Source organism: Hyperolius riggenbachi, chromosome 6, assembly GCF_040937935.1.
Source record: "Hyperolius riggenbachi isolate aHypRig1 chromosome 6, aHypRig1.pri, whole genome shotgun sequence".
NCBI classification, from domain to species: domain Eukaryota; kingdom Metazoa; phylum Chordata; class Amphibia; order Anura; family Hyperoliidae; genus Hyperolius; species Hyperolius riggenbachi.
In genome coordinates, this window is record NC_090651.1 from 71,973,595 (window position 1) to 72,000,493 (window position 26,899).

The window sequence follows — 26,899 nt, forward strand, 5'->3', positions numbered from 1 at the left end:
AAGGACCTATCGCCGCATATGCGTGATATTAGTTAACCCACCTCCTCCTAGGCATTGGAGGTAGAGATATGAACCCCATGATATAGACAAGGACTATGTAGGAGAGGGAGACTCATCTCTTACAGATCCCCACATATCCTGTACCATCTGGTATAGCTTAGTATGGTGGATCCCCAAGCAGGCATGTATTGGCCTGAGCAGGTGAAAGGTTCTAGCCCATGTTTGACGAGATGCATTACTTACTGGCGCATGCAATCTGCAATTGCAAAAGGAGGGGTGGGGGGAATAACACCAGCCAGTTGCCACATAGAACTGAAGTACTGTTATCTAATTTTAGAACTCCCTAGTGGACCCAAAGGCCTCAATTCACTAAGCTTTATCAAACGTTTGATAATTTACCTCATGGGTAAAATCTAATTTTCAATTCACAAAGGTGTAATAGATATATTGAACATTTTATCAATAAAGCATTCGATAAATATATAACACCTTATTGAATTCAAAATTAGATTTTACCCATGAGGTAAATTATCAAACGTTTGATAAAGTGTTTGATAAAGCTTAGTGAATTGAGGCCTATGTGTTTAAGGTGTATTGTTTTGGGAGTAACAAAGACTATTACAGGAACAAAGTCCCCAGACTTGGACTGGAAACTAGATCCTGCTGTTTTCTATGAAGCATCTTTTACATTTACAAAGCTTGCCAGTTAACCCAGATGTCTGATCTCTAGAGAAAAATCACATTTTCTCACAACCACAGTGCAGGCAAGGCAAGGTTCTTTTAACCACTTGCCGACCGCACACTCATAACGTGCGTCGGCAAAGTGGCAGCTGCAGGACCAGCGACGTAGTACTGCGTCGCCAGCTGCAGCCTAATTAATCAGGAAGCAGCCGCTCGTACGAGCGGCTGCTTCCTGTCAAATCACGGCGGGGGGCTCCGTGAATAGCCTGCGGGCCGCCGATGGCGGCTCGCAGGCTAGATGTAAACACAAGCGGAAATAATCCGCTTTGTTTACATTTGTACGGCGCTGCTGTGCAGCAGCGCCGTAAGGCAGATCGGCGATCCCCGGCCAATCAGCGGCCGGGGATCGCCGCCATGTGACAGGGGACGTCCTGTCACTGGCTGCACAGGACGGATAGCGTCCTGTGCAGCCCAGATCTCCCGGGGGAGCAGGTAGGAGAGGGAGGGGGGAGAATGTCGCCGCGGAGGGGGGCTTTGAGGTGCCCCCCCCCCCCCCCCGCCACCCACAGCAGGCAGGAGAGATCAGACCCCCCCCAGCACATCATCCCCATAGGGGGGAAAAAAGGGGGGCAATCTGATCTCCCTGCCTGCACCCTGATCTGTGCTGGGGGCTGCAGAGCCCACCCAGCACAGATCAATCAAACCAGCGCTGGTCCTTAAGGGGGGGTAAAGGGTGGGTCCTCAAGTGGTTAAACAATACCAGTCGCTTGATAGTTCTCGTCAGTAATGTCTGAAACAACTGCAGCTATTCCAGTCAGACTTTAGTCATAGACATCTGATCTGCATGCTTGTTCAGGGTCTATGGCTAAGGGCATATTCACAGTGGGACGTTGCGTTTTAATGCGATGTTAAAGTTGCGTCTGCGTGAAGAGGTAACACACTGCAAGCAGTGAGTTACCCCGCTACATTTTCAACGCGACTTTAACAGCGCACTGTGAACGGCTCATAGGATTATCATTGCAGTGCTCCACAAAGTGCCACTGTGAATGCGACCTAAAAGTAGTAAAAGCAGTGCATCAGCAGGACAGCCAGGCAAAGGACATACATATATCAGCCTCCATCTGTCTCTCAACTTTCTGTATTCCAACCCTAAGCTTCTTTTTAACACTGTGTTGCGTCGGATAATATAATCACATAGCAAACGTGATTGTATTGTAATGATACATTCACATTAGCGTGCTAGCAGTTGCGTTGTGAACACAGGACCGCAGCGTGACACTTCTCTCAGGGAAGGATCATACTTACATCTGCAGGAATCACAGAGGATGCCCCACAAGTGGTTTTCCACACAACTATGCATTTTTCAGAGCGTTTTAACATGCAAATTTTTATTTACAGTTTACAGTATTCGTTGATTTAAATGAAAAACTGTGTTGTGCGCAAAAGTCGAATATGTCTCCGAAAAATGCAGAAGCAGCATAGACTTGCATGCGATTCCGCATGCGTTTTTGTATGCTGCAAAACACTGCGGATTTGCTCAAGTGTGACCCCTGCCTAACAGCTTTGGGTGTAACAATGCTTCCTGCAGAAATTTTTGCTAAGAGGGAAGATGAGGATTTGTGGTTAGTCTGTACTCTAAGTCAGGGAACACACTAGGCAGAAACGCTAGCGTGTCGGAAAATACACATAATGCAAGTCAATGGGCCACATGAAAAAGCGCATATACTTGTGTTCTCCAATGTGCGTTTTTAAAAACGCTAGTTTTGTTGCATTCTTCAAAAACGCATCAAAAAAAGCAAATAATGAAAGTCAATGGTGATGCAGAGGTATTGCGTTTTAGTGCATTTTGTATACATTTTTATATGCGTTTTTTTTTTAAAATAAAGTTTGATGATGTATTTCCGCTTCCCGTTGACTTCCTAGTGATTTGCATAAAACGCATACAAAATGCATATGCAATTTATATATGTGAACCGCAAACGCATTAAAATGCAAGAAAAACGCATGTGTGGGGAAAACCGTGGAAACGAAAATGAACAGAAAATGCACTAAAAACGCTTGTCAAACGTGTGTCCCCATATGTATGTGTGAACTATACCTAGCTGTTTCATGGTTTTGTGTTGATTTATAACAGTGGCCCTCAAACTAAGGCCTGTGGGCCGAATGTGGCCCCCTGAGGCTTTTTAACCGGCCCCCCACACACAAAATATATTAGATGCAGTTAGCTACATCTTTAAATATTGGTGGTCCGCATATAGAATGAAGCCAGAAAGCAGTAATTCGCTGGTTTCCAATCAAATTCCACATTCAGGTGACACTGTTGTCCAATTGGACTGAAGGTTGTCACCTTAAGGTCGGGCGGATCGCTCAGAAACAGCCGTATCAGTCTGACGACAGAGCGTACACACGCCGGACTGTCGCTGGCACGCCCACCCAGCAGGAGGCAACGACGGACCCGTCGTTGCCTAAAGTCCGGCGTGTGTACGCTGCTTTAGTATGCATCACTGTCTGGCCCGCAAAGACTTCTATGTATATTCCGGCCCCCCAGCAGTCTGAAGTATGTTGACTTGGGGGCTCGGTCCTCGGTTCGCTCGGACAACTTTTTATTCTAACTCTATGTCCACTTGGATAACGGACATTGCACACGAGGACCCCGGCAGCTAACTCAGGTTGCAAGGTTAGTGCTGCTGATGGGGATTATGGGGTTAATTCAGGGACGGATCTGGGGGGGGGGGCAAGCGGGTATCTTGCCCCAGTCGCAGTTTGTTGAATTCTTAAAAAGGCAGCAAAATGAATGGCAGTTTAGGCGCCAAAATCTGACCTTGCCACAGGCGCAACTTGGTCTTGATCCCTACCTGGGATGATATTTATGACCTGCATGACTTTGCACATGCTCAGCAGCATTTGTATGCTATTCTGTCGGGTATGCTAAAATGTTTGAACACCAGCCCTCAATAGGGTTGCCAGGTCGGCTGATGGAGAAAACCGGACAGGGGGTGGAGTTAGGGGTGGAGTTAGGGGCGGAGTCAGAAGCGCACTTTTATGTAGAGTGGGGCTAAGCAATGGGCTTTTTTAAAAAAAAAATTATAGTATTTATATCGCACTGACATCTTCTGCAGCACATTACAGAGTACATAGCCATGTCACTAACTGTCCTCACCAGTAGTACTGGTCCAGTGCACATAAGAGACAGTTTTTCACCAGTAACTGCACATAAGAGACAGCTTTTCACCAGTAAATGCACATTATAAGAGCCACCTTTTCGCCAGTAAATGCACATAATAAGAGACAGCTTTTCCCCAGTAAATGCACAAGAGACAGCTTTTCACCAGTAAATGCACATAATAAGACACAGCTTTTCACCAGTAAATGCACATAATAAGAGACAGCTTTTCACCAGTAAATGCACAAAAGAGACAGCTTTTCACCACTAAATGCACATAATGACAAACAGCCAGTGTTCCCAGTATATGTAGCCAGGGATATATGTGCCCAGTATATGTAGCCAGGGGGTATATATGTCCCAGTATATGTAGGCAGGGGTGTAAATGTCCCAGTATACGTAGGCAGGGGTATATATGTCCCAGTATATGTAGCCAGGGGGTATATGTGCCCAGAATAGGTAGCCAGGGGGTATATGTGCCCAGAATAGGTAGCCAGGAGCTATATGTGCCCAGAATAGGTAGCCAGGGGCTATATGTGCCCAGAATAGGTAGCCAGGGGCTATATGTGCCTGGAATAGGTAGCCAGGGGCTATATGTGCCCGGAATAGGTAGCCAGGGGCTATATGTGCCCAGAATAGGTAGCCAGGGGGTATATGTGCCCGGAATAGGTAGCCAGGGGCTATATGTGCCCAGAATAGGTAGCCAGGTGCCCCCCGCCCCCCCCCCCCCCCCCCCGCAGGAGGAGAACAGTGCAGCAGAGAGAGAGCTGGGAGCAGCGGTGGAGAAGGGGGGCAATCTCCCCCCCCCCCCTTCCCTCACCTTAGGGTGCTCTCTCTCCCCCGCTGTCTCCTCCAATATGATGTGCAGGCTGGCGGGTGGCTGCGGGCGGAACTTACCTCTGTGTCGCAGGCGCCGGAAGTTCGGGTCCCGCAGCCGCTGAGATTCGACTCAAAAAAGATCCGGATCAAAGATTCGAATCATTCATGAGCCGGACAACACTATTCAGACTGATTAGTGTTGTCCGGCTCATGAATGATTCGGATCTTTGATCCGGATCTTTTTTGAGTCGAATCTCAGCGGCTGCGGGACCCGAACTTCCGGCGCTGGAGCGACACAGAGGTAAGTTCCGCCTGCAGCCACTCGCCAGCCTGCACATCATATTGGAGGAGACAGCGGGGGAGAGAGAGCACCCTAAGGTGAGGGAAGGGGGGGGAGATTGCCCCTAGGGTTGCCAGGTGTCCGGTTTTTGTGCGCTGTGTCCGGTGCAAAAAGGCATGCTAAACCGGACAATTAAGTTGTCCGGTTTAGAGCCCCCCCCCCCCCCCCCCCCCCCCCCGCAGCGCAGGAGGAGAACAGCGCAGCAGAGAGAGAGCTGGGAGCAGCGGTGGAGAAGGGGGGCAATCTCCCCCCCCCCTTCCCTGACCTTAGGGTGCTCTCTCTCCCCCGCTGTCTCCTCCAATATGATGTGCAGGCTGGCGAGTGGCTGCAGGCGGAACTTACCTCTGTGTCGCTCCAGCGCCGGAAGTTCGGGTCCCGCAGCCGCTGAGATTCAACTCAAAAAAGATCCGGATCAAAGATCCGAATCATTCATGAGCCGGACAACACTAATCAGTCTGAATAGTGTTGTCCGGCTCATGAATGATTCGAATCTTTGATCCGGATCTTTTTTGAGTCGAATCTCAGCGGCTGCGGGACCCGAACTTCCGGCGCCTGCGACACAGAGGTAAGTTCCGCCCGCAGCCACCCGCCAGCCTGCACATCATATTGGAGGAGACAGCGGGGGAGAGAGAGCACCCTAAGGTGAGGGAAGGGGGGGGGAGATTGCCCCCCTTCTCCACCGCTGCTCCCAGCTCTCTCTCTGCTGCACTGTTCTCCTCCTGCGGGGGGCACCTGGCTACCTATTCTGGGCACATATAGCCCCTGGCTACCTATTCCGGGCACATATACCCCCTGGCTACCTATTCTGGGCACATATAGCCCCTGGCTACCTATTCCGGGCACATATAGCCCCTGGCTACCTATTCCGGGCACATATAGCCCCTGGCTACCTATTCTGGGCACATATAGCCCCTGGCTACCTATTCTGGGCACATATAGCCCCTGGCTACCTATTCTGGGCACATATAGCTCCTGGCTACCTATTCTGGGCACATATACTCCCTGGCTACCTATTCTGGGCACATATACCCCCTGGCTACATATACTGGGACATATATACCCCTGCCTACGTATACTGGGACATTTACACCCCTACCTACATATACTGGGACATATATACCCCCTGGCTACATATACTGGGCACATATATCCCTGGCTACATATACTGGGAACACTGGCTGTTTGTCATTATGTGCTTTTAGTGGTGAAAAGCTGTCTCTTTTGTGCATTTACTGGTGAAAAGCTGTCTCTTATTATGTGCATTTACTGGTGAAAAGCTGTGTCTTATTATGTGCATTTACTGGTGAAAAGCTGTCTCTTGTGCATTTACTGGGGAAAAGCTGTCTCTTATTATGTGCATTTACTGGCGAAAAGGTGTCTCTTATAATGTGCATTTACTGGTGAAAAGCTGTCTCTTATGTGCAGTTACTGGTGAAAAACTGTCTCTTATGTGCACTGGACCAGTACTACTGGTGAGGACAGTTAGTGACATGGCTATGTACTCTGTAATGTGCTGCAGAAGATGTCAGTGCGATATAAATACTATATTTTTTTTTAAAAAAGCCCATTGCTTAGCCCCACTCTACATAAAAGTGCGCTTCTGACTCCGCCCCTAACTCCACCCCTAACTCCACCCCCTGTCCGGTTTTCTCTATCAGCCGACCTGGCAACCCTAATTGCCCCCCTTCTCCACCGCTGCTCCCAGCTCTCTCTCTGCTGCGCTGTTCTCCTCCTGCGCTGCGGGGGGGGGCTCTAAACCGGACAACTTAATTGTCCGGTTTAGCATGCCTTTTTGCACCGGACACAGCGCACAAAAACCGGACTGTCCGGTGTAAAACCGGACACCTGGAAACCCTAGCTCAACGCAAAACGTTTGGGGACCCTTGATTTATAAGGACAGGTGGGGTTGCCCACTGCCAGTCATTGATGCATATTTGGGCTGTTAGGACTAGGACCATTGAATGATTGCTAAGTGCAGTTTCATGTCTGCTGGCATTGTAAATGTCTCCATGATTAAAGAAGGTGGAGTCACTATATAATACTGTCCTATAATCCTGCCACCTTCAGAATGTTTTTTATACAAATAAATAATATTAAAATGTGACCCCTCCCAAGTTTGTTCTTTAGCGCAGAAGTTAGCAGTGGGAAGATGGTATGTGCCAGTTCCGATACTCTCTACCCGCTTTGCTCTCAGTGGTACGGTCCCAGCAAACAGAGTTCTTCGACCCCGCCCAACAGTCTCCCGTCGTTACCATAGAAACCGCCGCCGCGTCTAGCAAACTTCTCGAGAAAGTTGTGGAGTTGCTGCAGTCGGCAGAGTGTGAGTGTCTGAGTGAGTATAATGGGGGGGTCCCGGGGCGTCCTGATTGATACATTGGAGCAGAAGGGCGCCTGGCAATGTGTTCTTTTTGACGTTGATGTTAAAATCCTTCCTCGCAGCGGCAGGACTAGTTTCTATCAGTGTATAAATAAAATTATTTCAGATAACTCTTAGTTCATCTTCCCGAATGTTTCTTTGTTTGTAAAGCTGAATGTTATCTATTATTATTATTATTTAATATAGGCTTGGCCTCTTCTGCAGTGCTTTACAAATGTTTTTTTCCACTAATTAAGGGCTCATTCACACTGTGTTGCTGCCAGTCATGAAGCACTGTCTGTGCATAGTGTGTGTGTGATCTGCATGGTAACATGAAAATCATGTTGCCTGTTTCCAGTTGCGTTCTATTGTGTTGGGCCTGCCGACATCTGCCCTTTAGTGCACTCTGATGCAAATGTGTCGGGAACCTTGCATGAAACTTCATCACATTTGTGCGTGCGTTGTGTAGTGTGAATGAGCACTGATTGTGCTAGGAATTCACAATCTTATCCCTACTGGGATCTAGTAGTGTCTGTATCTGAGGCCAGTTTATTTAGACAAGAGCCAATTAACCTATCAGTATGTTTTTTGGAATGTGGGTGGAAACCCACATAAATATGACACTATACAAATTCCAAGCAGGTAGTTTTCTTGCCCAGATCTGAACCAGCACTGTATGACAAGAATGCTATCCGCTGTGCTACCCATACTACGTCATTACACAGTTTTTGTATTTGATGCAGCTGTTCTGGAAAAAAATCCCTTTGGAAAAGCCAATCTCATGAGTTTTGGGTCCAACCTATAGAACTGCCAGATTATGAGTTTCTATCTCTGCATAGAGCTATGACCTGCTGAAGAAGAAATGCCTCCTTCAGAGCCTGCAGTTAACTCCTTGACCTGAAAGCTTCAAATCACCTTACCACATTTTTCAAACTGGATTTATAGATACAGAAACTTAAATCTGCCACACACTGAACCATCCACTGGTACATTTAGATTTGTAAACTGTTTTAGTATCACAGCGCAGATTCACTCTTCTTACTGATGTATTTGTCCACTTCACCACCTGTATGCACTCAATTGTGCAGATAAAATAAACAGGGATGCTTTCAGTGGAAAGTAATGGTTCTTTATTTTCTGGATAAAAACAGAACAGGCAATATTGGGGTGGGCACTTACTTCTAGGGGGTCCCAATCCACTCAGGATCCTCCTTGGCTATTAGCGCTTCCCACACCGAGTGGTACTCACCCCACGTTCCTGCCTCCGTGCTACCCGCTCTTGTCCCGACTAGTTTCGTCTCTTGCCGTCATCAGGGGAATAACCCCTGATGACGGCAAGAGCCGAAACTAGTCGGGACAAGAGCGGGCAGCACGGAGGCAGGAACGTGGGGTGAGGTCTGAGTACCACTCGGTGTGTGAAGCGCTAATAGCCAAGGAGGGTCCTGAGTGGATTGGGACCCTCTAGAAGTAAGTGCCCACCCCAATATTGCCTGTTCTGTTTTTATCCAGAAAATAAAGAACCATTACTTTCCACTGAAAGCATCCCTGTTTATTTTATCTGCACAATTGAGTGCATACAGGTGGTGAAGTGGACAAATACATCAGTAAGAAGAGTGAATCTGCGCTGTGATACTAAAACAGTTTACTAATCTTGTGGATGTGAGGATTCGTCCCTGCACGGCAGCAATTCACTTACACTGAACTGGGGCGCCACGGTATTTTCTTTTGAAAAAACATTTAGATTTGTGCCTGGATGTTGGGTGCTAAGGTGCCCATACAATACTTGATTTTGCGGCATCAGTATCCGGCAGAATCGATCATACTGATCGAATCTGCCAGTGATCATTGACGCAATGTGGCTGCCCATTAGTAATTTTAATTGATCCCGCAAGCTGGAAAGATCTCGCTCAAAAGGACTGATTGGGGCAAAGTACTGATTTGTGTGCATGGCCGTAGCGCCGTTCGTTTTCCCGATGACTGAGAGATCCCTGGTCAGTCGCTCCCCATGTGTGATGTGTACCCCCTGGGCTCACCTCTCCACTGGTGAAGGAGTGACACTAATAAGGGCGATTTCCAATAGATTTAATTCTGAAATCAATTTGAAATCTGTGTAAAGTGTGTGGGCAGGTAATAGACCCCCCTCTGATCAGAGTCAATCAGAGAGGGAGCTATCTGATGGTCAATCTTGTGGCCATTGAGTATTGTATGGCCACCTTTATACAATTGTGCATAGGCAGATTTGGGTCAGAACTGTTGTTACACCACAAGTCACAGCAGGCTTCTGTTGTTGTAGCAGCAGGTTTTGCTTCTGCTTTGTGACTTTTCTAACTGTAGCAGTAGTCTGTGCACATGTACCAGCACTGCTGTGTTGTCGTCTGCTGCTATATACCGGTAATAAAATAAGTGTTTTCCTTGCTGGCCTTCCAGGTAGAAGAATCGGAGCCCCCGGGCAAGCTCTTGCCCCGGCTTGACAGTCATGGATGATCTGGGTAGTTACCGATGCCACAACTGCAATATGGCATTCCGCTCCTACCCTCTGCTGGAGAAACACAGGGAAAAGTTCTGTATCGGAAGCAAGATTGGGGACCCCACAGTTCTGAGCTCCGGGGCCTTTACCCATCTTCCAGACGCCCAGGATTTAAAGGTAACAGAAGTCTACAGATCAATGCCACTGCTGAGAGTTATTGCCTACAGCCACACATTCTTGCTCCCAGAGTCTCCCATATGACTGCAACCATTCCTGCTGCTTGTCCATTATCTGTGGCACCTATATGGCATCACTGTTGATGCCACCCATCATGCTTTATAGCAGGGATTCCCATTAGGTAGATTGCGATCTACTGGTAGATCACAAGGACTTCATGGTAGATCCCAACTGCACTACATTTTCCATTCTGTATATACAAGTGTGCTCCTTAACTTGTACATCGGTAGATCTTTTTAACTTGCTAATATTTAAAGTAGCGCACAAGCCGAAAAAGTGTGGGCACCCCTGCTTTAAAGCCTTTTTGTACAATACACCAATTGCTTTTGTGATTTTTTTTGCAGGTCAGAAAGAAATTGGGTTCATTAAAACTGTGTGTGCAGCAAGTCACACATAGTATCAAATTTTTAGGATCATTAAACATTGCATGAAAGATCTGCAAGGCTCAGAAAGCTGAAATGAAATCAGACCTGTGAAGAACAAAATGTTTGAGGACAACTGTGACAAAAATTGTAAAATACATGTAAACGCACGAAAATAAGAAATATGTTTCTTCCAGAATAAAATGAGCTATACAATACTTTTCTCCTATGTTACTGTCACTTACAGTAGTTAGTAGAAATCTGACTGAACTGATTTTAGACTACTCCATCTTCTCATGGGGGTTCTCAGTATTTCCTTTATTCTTTACAAAAGCCCTCCCTGGAAAGGATCTATACAAAAATGCTGGCCACCCTCCCTACTCACTTGTACACTATTCTGGACTGATCAACTGTGGTTCACAAAGCGCTTTTGAAAATAAAGAAAACCCTGAGAATCCCCCATGAGGACATGGACTAGCCCAAAACCTGTCAGTTCTGCCAGATTTTTACTGCCAACTGTAAGGGACAGCAACATAGGAGAAAAGTAATTATACCACATTTTATTCTGGTAGAAATTTACTTTTTATTTGTGTTTTCATGAATTTTTAAATTTTACAATTTTTTGCCATAGTGGTACTTTAAAAGATAGATATCCAAGTAGTGGGAAGCCTCTGGAGGGTCCAGGGGCTTCCCAGATGCTCCGTGAGCCCACCACTGCTGACCGGGACCCTCTTTCTTTTTTCATGGCCGTCCTCCAGACTGAGTACCTTTTGGGCATGTGCGAGTAAGGTCCGCACTTGAGCAGAGTAAGGTCCGCACTTGAGCAGTACATCAAAGCCACTCGTGCACAGAGAATACTGTCATGCACAAGCGACTTCATTCTACTTGGCATGTGCGGACCGTACTCGTGCACACCTGTATGGATGCGCTCATACTCGGATGGGAGCTTGGCTATGAAGAAGATATAGGTACTGGCCTTCTCTCTCAAAACAGAGGTGCCTGGCTCTTCTGCTGACCACATATGCTATTGCTCCGTTGTTATTGCCTGATGAAGCAGGATCAAACCTGCGAAACGCGTTGCATATTTGGAGTTCGTAAATAAAATAAATTGACTGTCTTTACTACAGTCGTTGTGCGTCTACTTGGAGGAGATAAGTCCACCACTACTTCCTCTATTTACCAAGAATTTGGTTTTTAAGCTCATTTAGCTTCCTTTTATCCTCTTGGCGCCTCTGTTCTCCTGCATAATAGGTACTGGCAGGGCTGTGGAGTCGGAGCAATTTATGGGCACCTGGAGTCAGTGGTTTCATAAACTGAGGAGTTTTGAGGATGATTTTTGTACCCACTTCATAGGGCTGTGGAGTCAAGAGTCAAGGAGTTGGAGCAATTTTGGGTATCTGAAATCAAAAACAGTGGTTTCATAAACTGAAGAGTTGGAGTCGGATGATTTTTGTACCGACTCAACAGCCTTGGGTCCTTGTCTTCTTTCAACCTATATAACTATTTATCAGACAAGATCAACTTAATAATGATGTCCTTGAGTGGCTACCATTAAAAGGCTCCATAAAAAAAAACAAGAGGAGTAGGGAAAGAAGAATAAGAGGACTATGAATAATGTTTAAAGAATATAGTCAGTTTTCCTTGGGGGTCTATTCAGCTGGCGTATTGGACATTCCACCAGCAAGTTTCCCTGTCATAGTCCTAGCTTAGTTATTGCCTACTTTGGAGTCTGTTCCTGTGTTTCAGCAGATGTTCCTATTTCATAATATAAAATAAATAAAATATCCAGCGTGGGAGAGGGGGGCGAGGGTAATGAGTGCAGTAGGTGTGGAGACCGAACAAATGAAGCCCAAGCATCTCACCACCAGAGTCCCTCAGACACAGAACAACTCATTAGGTAATTTTACCCAAACACTGAAATTTCCGTTTTGGGTAGAGTAAACCTTTAGTGCCGGTACAGATATTTGGCTGCCAGCACCTTATTTAGCGTTTTCCTGCTACCAAGCGTTTGGCGTTGGTTCCCATCGTTCTTTCGTTTGTGTTGCTTTTTTAGCCTCTAGGGGTATATGGGACTGTCTGGACAAATGACACTAAGACACTATATGGAGCGTCTCTGAAAATGTGATCGACCGCGGCGCTAACGCAATCCCTGGCAAACGATGGTAAATGCATTGAGATTAATGCTTCCGTTTATCTCAATGCGGGACACAGTGGATCCCAACGCTAAACATCGTGGACGTAAGCAGTCCTTCTGAACCAGCTCTTAAGGTGAAAGTAGAAGTTAAATATCGAGGTATTTTGTGTAATATTTTATAACATGAGATGATTGTGCACTTTTAACAAACCAGTACACCTTCCTGCTAGACACGAGACAGCGTTGTCCGGCTGAGAGCGAGAGAGAGCCTTCTAAATGAGAGAGAACAGCGTCTGATGGATGCACCGCTAGACAGTGTCTCTGACAGCAAGGCACTACGAAGCCTCACAGAGGAGGTAGGTAAATGAGAGGCTGCAATTCATCTTCTCACCACAGGGAGTAGCATAATAACATCCAAGAGGGCCTGAGCCCACTAACGCAGTTGTGTGCAGCTGTGTCCGCTTTTCAGCAACACATCAATGTTACAGATGCTGAAAAGCGGACACAACTGCGCACAATTGCGTTAGTGGGCTCAGGCCCTGAGGGAACCAAGGACACACTGCCTCATACTGGGTCCTCCTACTGTACAGTGAAAAAAGCTGGGGAAAACTGAAATTATTTTCAAGTCTCTCTTACATGTAAACATTGAATACATTTAAAGTGTTTTCTTGAATAATAAAAAATGTAATCTTTGGAGTTTTCATGCTGTCACTCATTGTAATACCTCCCATACATCTGGTGGTAGATGATGTATTTCTTTGTCTTTCAGTTCCATAAGCTGCGTAAATCTCTGGAAGTCTCAGTCCCCACGCTGCGCTCATTCCAGGTAATGATTGGCATACAGGAGGGGTACTTTACTATCTCCTGCCTGCCTCTGTGACCGATACATCGTACTGAGTGGTGGAAATGAAAATACTCTCATGCACAAAACTTTTCTTTATTTTCTATTTTTTATAATGTATCTATATAATACATTTTCAATGACAAGCAAGTAAAAGGGTACTAAAAATACAAACTTGCCTTCTTAAAACAGAAGGTTTTTGCAACTGTTTATCTTTATGTGTACCAGAAGAACGTTCCATGATGCATCATTCCTGTGCAAGCGAGTGAGTATGGAAAGGATTTTTTTTGTCCTTTTTTGCACTCTTGCCTTGTATACTTGTACAATGTTTGTGTGGGTTTCCTCTGGGCCTTCCAGTTTCTTCCCACATCTCAAACAATACTGGCAAGTTAATTGCTCCCCCCCCCCCCCTAAACTGGCCCTTAGACAATGATAGGGACACTAGATTATGACTATGGCAGTGATTATATAGTGAATTCCTTTGTCAGTTAGTGACATGACTTTGTGCTCTGTGAAGTGCTGCGGAAGATGATATATTGATGTTCCAGAATATAAATTGATATAGAGACTTGCAGTGCTGAGCCCTGCTGCATAATGTAGAGGCTTGTAGTGTCCTGTGCTGGGCCCTATAGCATATAGATGAAACTGGCAATTAGGATTACCAAAATGATAGCATAATATAGCAAGTGGCCATGCCTGGCCCTATGGTATATTTTACAGATTGGCAGACTGTGTAGTGTAATGTAGAGACAGTGATCAGCACATGACCATATAGCACAATGTAGAGACTTGCAGAGCAGGATCCTAGAGCATAGTGTAGAGACTTGCAGTGTGCAGTGCAGGACCCTATAGCCTAATGCAGAGAATTGCAGAGCAGGACCCTAGAGCAGGCATGGGAAAACTTGGCTCTCCAGCTGTTATGGAACTACAAGTCCCACAATGCATTGCAGGAGTCTTACAGCCACAGTCATAACTCATAAAGGCAAATGCATTGTGGGACTTGTAGTTCCTTAACAGCTGGAGGGCCAAGTTTGCCCATGCCTGCCCTAGAGCATAGTGTAGAGACTTGCAGTGCAGGACCCTATAGCATAATGTAGAAACTTGCAGTGCAGGACTTTATAGCATAATGTGGAGACTTGCTTTGCACAGTGCAGGACCCTATAGCATAATGTAAAGACTTGCAGTGCAGGACCATATAGCATAATGTAGAAACGTGCAGTGCAGGACCCTATAGCATAATGTGGAGACTTGCTTTGCACAGTGCAGGACCCTATAGCATAATGTAGAGACTTGCAGTGCAGGACCCTATAGCATAATGTGGAGACTTGCTTTGCACAGTGCAGGACCCTATAGCATAATGTAGAGACTTGCAGTGCAGGACCCTATAGCATAATGTGGAGACTTGCTTTGCACAGTGCAGGACCCTATAGCAACATTGGCAGTTGTCTTTATAGAGCAGTTGCCAAGTCAGATTCCTTGTAAGTGTGAACTTGGCCAATACAATCTGATTCTCAGTGCAGGACCCCGCAGGGCTCATTCTCTATCCTGAGCTGTACACAGATTCTCTCCTGTACACAGAGTCTCTATCTCCTGTGCCATCCTATAGGGGGACACCAGCCTTTGCCCGCCATGGGACAGGGAGTACCGGGAACGCATGTTTGAGATGGCTGAAGCTCACGAACGTCACTTGGCGGATATTCAGGCCCGTAACCAGGCACTGGAAATGCAGAGAGAAGGTGAGAGGAGATCTGATATGGGTGCCAGCATTTTCCCTTTCTATGTGCTGTACATGTTTATAGTTTATGGCCGGATTTCTGAGAAGGCCCAGGCCTTGGGCGGCAGCAGCCCAAGGGGGTGGCTGGATATGAAAGAGTGGCTGCTGCATATGGAGGAGGAGGCTGCAAATTGAAAAGAAAGGTAGCAAATGGGGAACAACGCATAGAAGAGGGAAGCTGCTGCACAAGGTAGCTGTACATAAAAGAGGGGGGATACTGGGCATGAATGTTTCATGTGGATGAGAGGACTTCTCATGGAATGGGAGGACACTGCTGCACATGGATGGGAGGCAACAAAAAAGTTGGCCAAGGGGAACTAGACATATAAATCCGGCATTGGTTATAGTCTGCCAGAATATATCATGCTCATCTCCCTGATACCATTCTGCCATTATTTCTGTTAGCCCGTCACCACTTGAGCTCTGTCAGGGGGATAGTACAGATTTCGGGCTCATTCACACTAGGGGCATTTTCTGCCTTTTTTCAAGCACAGGCGATTTTTAAAATCGTCCACAAAATGATTGTGAAATGAATCTATGAGAAGGTTCATATCAGCGCGGTTCATGCGCTGTATGTTCAGCAAAGTGGTGCCTGTACCATTTTCGGGGCATTTTTGCTATAATGGAGGGTATAGGAAGAGCGCTAAACGCTTACAAAACGGCTTTATGCAGCGATTGCATTCACGTTTTTTTAGGATAAATACATTGTATTTATTCTTTTCCGGGTCAAAGAGTTCACTTTCTGACGTCAGGGAGTGAATGACTCGCCGGGAGGGAGAAAATGCACAAAAATGCAAAATGTTTGTGTTTTTTATTTTAGATGTGAATAAGGCCTTCCTGATTTTTCCACTCAGGTCCTCTGCAAGGGCAGGTCCTCTGCATTTCTGGAGTACTATAGATCTCTGTTGGTTTATTCCTCTGTGTGGATATCTATCTATCAGAAAATATGAAATATCCTTATCAGTCTATCACTTCTCTTTCCTCCACAGAGATCCGCCAGCGCCTTTCCGATGTGGCCAGCAGTAGCAGCTCCACCAGTAATATTGAGCAGATGTTACTGGAGCTGAAGGCCCAGGAGGAGAAGAACCAGCTGGCTCTGGATGCACTGAGAGACCAGGTCATCCTGATCCAGTCTGAGAGCAGGTACTGTGCTGCGGAGGAGGTGTGGTGTGGATTAGGGATTAGAACCTCTTTAGACTTTTTACAGTTGTCTGTGACCCCCATCTAGCAGTATTATTCCTGGCATGATGGGAAGTGGGTCATTCCATCCAGCGGGGGGCAGAGACAGAAGCATTTAGCTTGCAGAAAAATGAAAGCCTCCAGGAAGTTGTTATTGCTGTTCCTACTTTTCTGTCCCCAGGATTACCAGGGTTCATTTTAAAGCCATAGGGGAGCACAAAGGGAGGGAAATTCTCCCCACGCTTCATAAATTAAAATTTTTTGCCTTAAGGTTCTTTATATTCGGGTCTCAGCACCCTAATAGTGTACACTTGGAGATTCAGGGGCTACTTAAACATGTTGTAGTCAGTCTTTTATAATGAGATTGAGGTTTAAAAAAATGATAAATCCTATATAAAAAAAGCCCAAGTAAGTATGCTTGGTTAAATAAAAATAGAAATGTTTGAAAAGCATTTATACACAACTGTAGAGTACACCTAACAAACATAAATGTGTCAAGGGGTAAGGGGTTAGAGCATCAGTCATTGCTTTTATTGGGGCGGGAGGGGCACATTTTTCTTCCAAAGTCCAGGCTTTTCGTTTAGATATTTCCACTTACTTTGAGTTTTCCACTGCTTCCTGTTTCCTTCTTCATGATTTAAGATAAATGATAAAACCAGCAGGGAGTGTGAGAGGACTAAGGAATATCGACTAAAGGTGGCCATACAGTGGTCGGTATGGCCAGCAGATAGATCCCTCTCCAATCATTATCTGATCAGAGAGAGGATCTATCTGCTCGATTGCCCCCACACACTGCACACAGATTTTCAATCGATTTCAGCATGACATTTTTGAAAATCTGTGTGCCTGACAGGGTCCGAGTTCCCATGTGGTTCTCACCTGTCCGCCGTGCCCATGTGTCCCAGTCTCTGCTTGTCCCTGCTGGCTGGCCTCTTCACTTTCTGTCCCTGGGCACCTGGGTAGTGTAATGCAAGGGACAGACACTAAAGGAGCTGTGATCACTGGAGGCTGACATACACTCACCTTAAGCAATATTAGGAACGCCATACTAATACGGTGTTTGAGCCCCTTTTGCCTTCACAACTGCCTTAATTCTGCGTAGCATTGATTCAACAAGGTGCTGAAAGCATTCTTTAGAAATGTTGGCCCATATTGATAGGACAGCATCTTGCAGTTGATGGAGATTTGTGGGATGCACATCCAGGGCACAAAGCTCCCGTTCCATCACATCCCAAAGATGCTCTATTGGGTTGAGATTTGGTGGCTCTGGGGGCCATTTTAGTACAGCGAACTCATTGTCATGTTCAAGAAACCAATTTGAAATTACTCGAGCTTTGTGACATGGTGCATTATCCTGCTGGAAGTAGCCATCAGACAATGGGTACATGATGGACATGGTCAGAAACAATGCGCAGGTAGCCCGTGGCATTTAAATGATGCCCAATTGGCACTAAGGGGCCTAAAGTGTGCCAAGAAAACATCCCTCACACCATTACACCACCACCACCAGCCTGCACAGTGGTAACAAGGCATGATGGATCCATGTTCTCATTCTGTTTACGCCAAATTCTGACTCTATCGAAACTCATCAAACCAGGCAACATTTTTCCAGTCTTCAACTGTCCAATTTGAGCTTGTGCAAATTGTAGCCTCTTTTTCCTATTTGTAGTGGAGATGAGTGGTACCCGGTGGGGTCTTCTGCTGTTGTAGTCCACCCGCCTCAAGGTTGTGCATGTTGTGGCTTCACAAATGCTTTGTTGCATACCTCGGTTGTAACGAGTGGTTATTTCAGTCAACGCTGCTCTTCTATCAGCTTGAATCACTCAGCCCATTCTCCTCTGACCTCTAGCAAAAACAAGGCATTTTCGCCCACAGAACTGCTGCATACTGGATGTTTTCCCCTTTTCGCACCATTCTTAGTAAACCCTAGAAATGGTTGTGCATGAAAATCCCAACCAGCCCCTGATGAGTTGCATAGCAACGAAACGCGTTGGGCGGAGCTACGGAGCGACGTGCTGAGCGTGTGACGTCACCGGACGCGGAACGTCGGTACACGCAGCTTCTGTTCATAGACTCTGGCGGAGCTTGTTAGCGGTGAGGTTATTACATCTTTTGGGGTACAGGTAACGCTTGTGACGTGCGTCAAAGTGTGGAGATCCTGTTAGACCCCAAGACCCACCAAGCCCTACACTGGGGGCATAGATACTAGACATTTTTGCGCGGGTCATCAGCGCATGGCGTGTGTCAGACCCAGCTTAAGGCATTCCAAGCTACCTGCTGTTTTATTGTATACATCTTTGTGCTAGATGCACTTTTTTATGGTCATATGTGACATTTTTTATCAATAAATAGAGGATATTTTTACGCTATGTTAGCGTTTTTGCTTATTTTTTGGTGCTAAACTTGATACTGAGCTGCACAGGAGCTGACGATACCCAGTCCACACATTGAAGACGGTCATCGGGTCGAGAGGCTGTGGGGTGGCCAATACCTCAGATGCTCTGACGGGCCCATACAGGCCGCCACATCTGGTGAGTGGGGAACTGAAGGGGGGAGTGAACCCTGATAACGACAGCTTCACCTGTTTTGATGAACTTTAAAGTGTAACCACATCATTGATGGACTTATGCACTAAAATAGTCTTACTCTATGAAAAAATTTTTGTATGTAGCGCTTTTAACCTCTTTATACTTATGTTTTGAAAAGCTTGCACGCAGTTGGGTAGCGCTCTACATGTGAACAAATTTTGTTGTTAATAGATGCTTCTTAGTGGCTGAGCGCTCATCTATTTGTTTGAAAATCCCAGTAACTGAGCAGATTGCAAAATACTCAGACCAGACCGTCTGGCGCCAACAACCAAGCCACACCAAAAATTGCTTAAATCACCTTTCTTTCCCATTCTGACATTCAGTTTGGAGTTCAGGAGATTGTCAGGACCACACCCCTAAATGCATTGAAGCAACTGCCATGTGATTGGTTCATTAGATAATTGCATTAATGAGAGATCGAACAGGTGTTCCTAATAATCCTTTAGGTGAGTGTATTTATTTCCTTTAAAACAATGCAAATTGCTTGGCTGTTCTGCTGATTCACTGCCTTTATTACTTTTAAGCTAATCTGCACAATACGATTCTTTGTACGATTCGATTACGATTCTATTTTCGATTCGATTAAATCCGACATGTCCGGGATTTGATTCAATTCGCTTTGCCATTGTTTTGCAATGGCAAATCGAATTGAATCGAATCCCGATCGGACATGTCGGATTTAATCGAATCGAAAAGAGAATCGTAATCAAATCGTACAAAGAATCGTATCGTGTAGATTGGGCTTTAAAGAGAATCTGTAACGACAAAACGTCCCCTGGGGGGTACTCACCTCGGATGGGGGAAGCCTCAGGATCCTAATGAGGCTTCCCACGCCGTCTGCCGTCCCTCGGTTGTCTCGCTGTAGCCCTCCGTACAGCGGTGACGTAATATTTACCTTCCTGGCTCCTGCGCAGGCGCTCTGGCGGCTGGCGGCTCCGAAGGAGGCGGAAATACCCGATCGCCGTCGGGTCCGCTCTACTGCGCAGGCGCAAGTCTCCGGCGCCTGCGCAGTAGAGCGGACCCGACTGAGATCGGGTATTTCCGCCTCCTTCGGAGCGAAAGCGGCCACAGCGCCCCCGCTGGAGCCTGCAAAGGTAAATATTGAATTGAACAGTCGGGCCTGTCGCCGGCTGTTCGGAGGGCTGCAGCGAGACCTCCGTGGGACAGAGGACGGCGTGGGAAGCCTCATTAGGATCCTGAGGCTTCCCCCACCCGAGGTGAGTACCCCCCAGGGGACGTTTTTGATGTTACAGAGTCTCTTTAAGACACAGACCCTGAACAAGCATATGCAGATCAGGTCTTTCTGACAAAGATTTGACAAGATTAGCTGCATGCATGTTTCTTGTGTGTGATTCAGACACTGCAGCCAAAGAGATCAGCAGCACTGCCAGGCAACTGATCTTGTTTAAAAGGAAATAAATATGGCAGCCTCCATATCCCTCTCACATTGGGTATCTTTTAAGTGATAGATTATGTTCATTTAAGGCAATAGGCTGCTTGCAGCCAGTAACATTTTACAGGCGTCGCCTTTACAAGTATACTGTCTGTATGACCCTCAAATTGTCCTACTATAAATGTTATAGTATTGTATAATCATATAAAGCTTTTAAGAATTTTATTTTTAGGGCGAAAACTGAGACAGTGAGTAAAGAGCGGCCACCCAGCTCATCCGTGAAGAAGGAGAAGCCTCTGAACTTTTTTCCTTTTCCTGCTCGAGGGAGCACTCTGTCCTCTGAAATCAGGTACCCCGGCAACTGCCCCATCTACCTCCCTTCCATGATGCTTAGTTACTCCTTATTCATGGCAGTATTCATAATTAGATTTTTTTAACTCATAATTTCTATCAGGGTTGTTCCTGTTTATGGTACGTCCAGCCTAATTTCCTGTCTCACGGGCCTCTGTAGGTTTAACGTGAACCCTGGTAATTCTGGAGACAGGAAGTAAAGAACACCAGTACAAACCTGAGTTCCTAATTTGGATCTGCTCTCCATAAAATTATGTCTACCTGTCTCTGTTGCAGAGATATACCACATTTCCTGGTAGGAGATTCATTCCCTTTTGGTTTCCTTGGTGATCCCCACTTTTCACTTTGCTTTTTGTTTAGTGGCTCCCAGTGGCCAAGTATGGAGATTTTATCGGCTCTATTTGCGTATTATAAAACTAGTAGGCCTAAGCCCATCACAATAACGGGCTCTATGTGTCCCTCACAAGCCCTTTCCCCTCCCACCCCTGTCACCGCCACATGTCAGCACACATGCGTGCGCAATGTTGGCGCGTGCACACGCCCGCCCCCTGGCCCCGTCCTCCTGTCCCAACCGCCGCCCACGTGCCACACATGCGCCGTAGCGTAAAGGCACGGACAGGGACGGAGAGGACGCAGGGAAACGGGGTTTATTGTATAGGATAATGTATTTAATGATGTTAATGTAAGTGTAGGGTCAGAGCAGAACAGAAAGTGTATCTATTGGATTTATTACATGTAAATTATGTAGATTATCTTATATTTACATATGTAAATCAGAAAACTTACCCCAGTCCTTTCCTTCATTCCTCTGATTGTTTCTGGTTATTACATTCTGTATCCAGCGCTTTACAGCTGGCATATGTGCAGAGCAGTGGGAGTGACCCGGTGGTCCTGGCACAAATGAGGGATCTGCAAGCCGAAGCTTTGGCATTTGAAGAACTGTCAAACAAACAGGAGCGCAAGCAGAAGAAAAAAAAGCGTGAGTATTATTATGTCAACCAAAATCTACACTTCAATCTGTGGCGTATGCTGGAGTATTTACAGCAAATCTCTGAAGCTTACTCTGAATTTTTCCAGGGGAGGGCAAGAGCATAGCTACAGATTTCTGAAATATGGGTCCCTAGACTATACCTAGCACTGATATCTGGAGAGAACGGAAGCCACAGATACTCCCTAATATTAATATATGGGGGGAGAGGTGCACAAAGGCTACCTAATACCAATATTTGTGGACTCAAGGGCTACCTAATCCTAGTATCTGGGGAGGGGTGCACAAAGGCTGCCTAATACTAATATCTGTAGGGGAGCACACAACTTCCTGCCTACCACTGATTGAATTACTTGAAGTGAAAAAAAAAATCTTCATTACAATTTATGGAAATGCTTTCACATTGCGGAGAGCTCTGAAAGGGTTAAACCTCAGTGTTTACTTATGAGCAAGGAGCAGCAGCAGAGCTCACAACTCTGACTCACAGCTTCTGATAAGATCTAATTGGATATTTTGATTTGGCTAACCAAACACAGAACACACAGCAGTGAATTTAAGCAACCTTATGTGGAATAAAGACTTTTCATTGTCTGCTGTGCAAGAATCTGGGTCCGCTCTAAGGTGAAATGAAGTCCTAGGCAAAATAGCAACTTTGGCCCACCCCTGACACCCACCTGACTTTTTGATTTTGAGGGGGCTAATAATGACCAGACCCTAGGCACCCCCCTAAGTTGCTTTGTAGACAATCCAGCTCGGCCCCTCATTGATGAAGTCGTTACCAATATGGACACTCCTTTCATTTCACAACAGGTCATGATGGGGCCCCACGGACCCTGGATGTGGAGCTGATGGCAGTGGAGATGGAGAATCAGCGGCTAGAGGAGGAAATCCTCAACCTAAAGCTCCTGAGAAACCGGAAAAAGATGAACAATGGTAGGTCCATCAGTAACCCCTATCTCCAGCATTGTTCAGCCTATAGAATGAGTTGCAATGCAGCCATGTAGAAACATGTCAACCTTTTATAACGCTCGCCTCCCTCCAGACCAGCTTCTGGTGGCGTCCTGATAGGTGCATCTGAGCTGAACATGTCACAATGTGCAATCTTAATGTCACTGCTACTGAACTGGTACCCCAAGGTGCTTCCAGAAAGCTTTAATACACTTCAGATCTTTTTCTGTATGCTGAATGGATGCTTTGACTTCTCTGCATTGGTGCTCTGTATCTTTTTGACATTTACAAACCAAAAGCAGCACTGATGGCCGTTAAAATGATCTAAGTGCTTTGTGGATGACTGAAACGGAGGGATTTGAAGTCACAGAAATATGGGCCTTCACTGTGCACCTAGGTTGGGTACAAACACTGATTTTTGAACTTAAAGGGGCACTATGGCGAAAAATTGTAAAATTGAAAATATGTGCAAACATAGACAAATAAAAAGTATGTTTTTTTCCAGAGTAAAACGAGCCATAAATTACTTTTCTCCTATGTTGCTGTCACTTACAGCAGGTGGTAGAAATCTGACAGAAGCGACAAGTTTCGGACTAGTCCATCTCTTCATAGGGGATTCTCAGCAAGGCTTTTATTCTTTATAAAGATATTCCCTAAAAAGGATTTAAAGCCGTCACTTACTGTAAATAAAGCAACATAGGAGGAAAGTAATTTATAGCACATTTTATTCTGGAAAAAAACGTACTTCTTATTTGTATATGTTTGCACATATTTTTTATTTGGGCGGTGATATGCATATGACCCTGTCAACGCACTCTGCTGCAGGGTCATATATTAGTCATTTTGTACTGTGCGATGGGGTGGGGGCATCTCACAGCAAACGCACATTTCAAGTGTGAAACTGTCCTCAATGAAAGTAGAGTCTGTGGCCTGCTAGCAGAAGTAGAAGCAGAATGAATGATTCCATATAAGTTGTCCCTTAGTAATTGGCGAGGATGCAAAGTAAATGTGTGTCCCTGTCTTATTGCAGACCTGCGTCCTTCGCCTCCTTACTAACGGACAGCGACACACCTCACTGCGGACACCAGATGACTCTTCCACTCCTCTGATATGAAGGACACAAAGCTTACCCTAGACAGGGACACTTTAAGCAGCGGATTTTGTACTACGGACTGTCAATCATTTTACATCAGTCCTCTAGAATCACTCCTCTCTCAGCTTGGAAGCCTCATACCATTTCAAATCGCAGGGCATGCTGGAACTTGTAGTTCCTTGACTGGAGGAACGCAGGTCGCCTATCCCTGATTTATGTAGTTGTGAGTTTCTGTTTGATCATTTATTTCTGAATGTTTTGTCTTTCCTGTATTGTTGAAATAAAAGGATAGTGTTCATTCTGCTGATCCTGGGTGGTATTTTTGACAAGGTTTCAATTCTGTCTTCATTATATAGTGATTATGTGGTAATTAAACTCAACTGTAGACGTCTTTTGTAATTGTAGTAGTCATTGCTGTCTATGTTCCTGTTAGGGAGCGTAACCCTTTGTTGTTCTCCACCTGCTACACAGAGCCCTGCTGCAGGGGCGTAGTTACAGGGGAGCAGCCCCCGTGACTGCGGGGGGGGGGGGGGGGGGTGGTGTCAGAGATGTATGGGCCCCCAACTACTAACATTCCCTCCCTCCGATACTCCAGGTTAGGTGGTTTTGTTAAAGATTCCTGAGCTAAACCAGACTGAATGCTCAGTCTGGGATTTTATCAGGGCTGTTAACAAGCAGACTGAGCAGTGAAGAATGAAACCGAGAGCAGGGTAGGTGTTTTCTCTAATGTTCCCACTGATATATATGGTAAAATACATGAGGGTGCTTCGTCTCTGGTTCACTGTAAAGTGTACTTGATGTGACATGATGCGATAAACATATGTATGTACAGACCCAAACATATTAATATCTATGCTGTTTCATTTTTTTCCTTTCTCTGTCTGAAAGAGCTAACCTTCAGGTATGAAAGTGACAATTTTGCTCTTGTCTGACAAATTATACCGTAACCCTCACTAATAAGGAATTACAGCCGTAACACACTTTTCTAGCAGAGGACTGCAGGGGATAGATTAAAAAAGGTCAATAGTTCATGTCGTTTAGATGTGGGACACTTAATAGAACGCCATTGAGCAAACGCAATAAAATATTAAATCTACTTTGTAAATGTTTAAACATGGGATAAAAACATGGGAGGACAGCACGGTGGAATAATGATCAGCACTTTCGCCTTGCAGCGCTGGGTCCCGGTTCAATTCCAGGTGGGGCACTATCTGCATGGAGTTTGTATGTTCTCCCCATGTCTGCGTGGCTTTCCGCTGGTTTCCTCCCACATTCCAAAAACATACAGATAAGTTAATTGGCTTCCCCCTAAAATTGGCACTAGACTACGGACTATGATACATACATAGACTGAACAATAAGCACTTTATAATTACTGAACCCGGGTTCAATACAGCCCCAGGGGCACTTTTCTGAGCCCCTGGTACTGATAGTAGCATAATACTGTGTATGCCTATACTATGATGCAACAGTTCATTTTTGCAAGGAATTTTATGGGATTTCTGTTTTAATTGTTTTTATTTGTTTTGGATTATCCTGAGTGCTATGATAATAATTTGTGAATGATCATGTGATAATAAAGATCAAATTTATATTTTGAAAGTGGATATAATGGAGTGGTGCTTTTTCCAGGGTTTCTTTTTTCTTCCTTTTGAATATGATTATGAATTGATGCAACCTCCGAGGTTTCTTGGAGTTAGCACATTTCACAGACATAATATGATACACCACTGTGACATGTTATTTTCTCCTAAAGGTAAAAGTTGCAGTAAAACTGGTTATCTATAGCTTCCTGTACTCCCTGAAAGCCTTAAAATGTAAGACAACTAAAGTGAGAGGGATATGGATATGGCAGCCCATGTTTATTTCTTGTTACACAATACCAGTTGCCTGGCAGTCCTGCTGATCTCTTTGGCTGCATCACACACCTGGAAAAAGCATGTGGCAAATGCAGTCAGACTTCATTCAAATATCTGATCTGCATGCTTGTTCAGGGGCTATGGCTAAACATATTAGAGGTAGAGGATTAGCAAGACAGCCAGGCAATTTTATTGTCTAAAAGGAAATAGATATGGCCGCTTCCATATCCCTCTCACTTCAGGTGTGCTTTAAATCATATTCATTTTGGGATTTCAGGTGAAAGGGGCTCCATTGATGGCAGATTGGAGGCTGAACCTTCCGACAACCATGCAGTTCTGCAATATGTCTGAAAGATGCCTTGAAAAGGTACCAGACTTCTCTAATGGTCTTTGAGCCATGAATGCAGAACGAGTATTCAGATCAGGTGTGCTGGCTGCATACTTGTTCCAGGTGTGCAATCTGAAACGAATAAAGCCAAAGGATCATGCTGACAGCCAAGTAATACTTTGCAATAAATAAAAATGGCAGCCCAGACATTGCTTTCACATTTAGGTATTGCGAAATGATAATACTTCCTGGAATACTACAGGAACCCTGGACATGATTTGCCCCATGGCAGTCAGTGAGGGAGGAGAAATCTAGCATGGCATCCTACATTGTTATCACCCCTGTGGGGGTCTTGTCTTGCAGAGGACTCAGAGATAGCCGAGATGCAGCGGGAACACATACAGCAGATGGCCCAGCTCCAGGCCGACATTGAGCTGCTCAGACGTGATGTTGGCAGGATGCCTCCACGGCCAGGACATGGACCTCCTCCGTTTCAGCCTCCTCCATTTCAGCCTCCTCTGCCACCCCCAGCACTGCTCCCCAATAGGCAGCCTATGGGGAAACCTGAACCAGCTGTGATGATGGGGGTACAGGTGAGTCACTCCATATGTCTATCATCAACACACAGACTCATAATGATAATGGTGGCTGAGAGGAATGGAGGGAGGGAAGACTTTTGTAATTAGAGAAGTACACTAAAGCATCTCCTTAGTTACACATACACATGAACACATACATAAAAATAATGTTATACCTGTATTTACTCAATGTAGCTTTCAACAGCCAAGAGAAAGATATAGCAACAGAATCAATAAAGGAGGGCAAGAGGCTTTCCTAAAAAAAATGTACCATAATTTGCCTCATCCATTTTCCTTCTATCCTGCCAAGTGCCACACTCTGCTGCAGGGAAACATTCCCACAACAGGATGCAGCCTCCTCCATATGTTCTTTGGATGGTAAGCTGTATTGGCTTTATGTAAGATATATGGTTTGGTGTT

The 26,899-nt window shown here is 45.5% G+C and overlaps 2 protein-coding genes across 4 annotated transcripts in view; one reads left to right on the forward strand and one right to left on the reverse strand.

The window, feature by feature from the left end:
• The window catches only part of TMEM69 (transmembrane protein 69), a 152,003-nt gene extending 130,495 nt beyond the window's left edge, over positions 1–21,508 (reverse strand). Inside the window, exon 1 of the mRNA XM_068239499.1 lies at positions 21,472–21,508. The gene's annotated coding sequence lies outside the window, so the exon portion shown is untranslated. The remainder of the gene's footprint in view (positions 1–21,471) is intronic.
• CCDC17 (coiled-coil domain containing 17) overlaps positions 7,254–26,899 on the forward strand; it is an 85,389-nt gene continuing 65,743 nt past the window's right edge. The window contains exons 1-10 of one of the 3 annotated variants that reach the window (XM_068239493.1): positions 7,254–7,335; positions 9,787–10,003; positions 12,790–12,915; positions 13,329–13,385; positions 15,007–15,136; positions 16,164–16,317; positions 20,567–20,683; positions 21,528–21,664; positions 22,484–22,606; positions 26,265–26,494. In XM_068239493.1, coding sequence (XP_068095594.1) covers positions 9,836–10,003; positions 12,790–12,915; positions 13,329–13,385; positions 15,007–15,136; positions 16,164–16,317; positions 20,567–20,683; positions 21,528–21,664; positions 22,484–22,606; positions 26,265–26,494 — 1,242 coding nt within the window. In that variant the 5' untranslated portion in view covers positions 7,254–7,335; positions 9,787–9,835. The remainder of the gene's footprint in view (positions 7,336–9,786; positions 10,004–12,789; positions 12,916–13,328; positions 13,386–15,006; positions 15,137–16,163; positions 16,318–20,566; positions 20,684–21,527; positions 21,665–22,483; positions 22,607–26,264; positions 26,495–26,899) is intronic. The other 2 variants (XM_068239494.1, XM_068239495.1) reach the window with 2 other exon arrangements.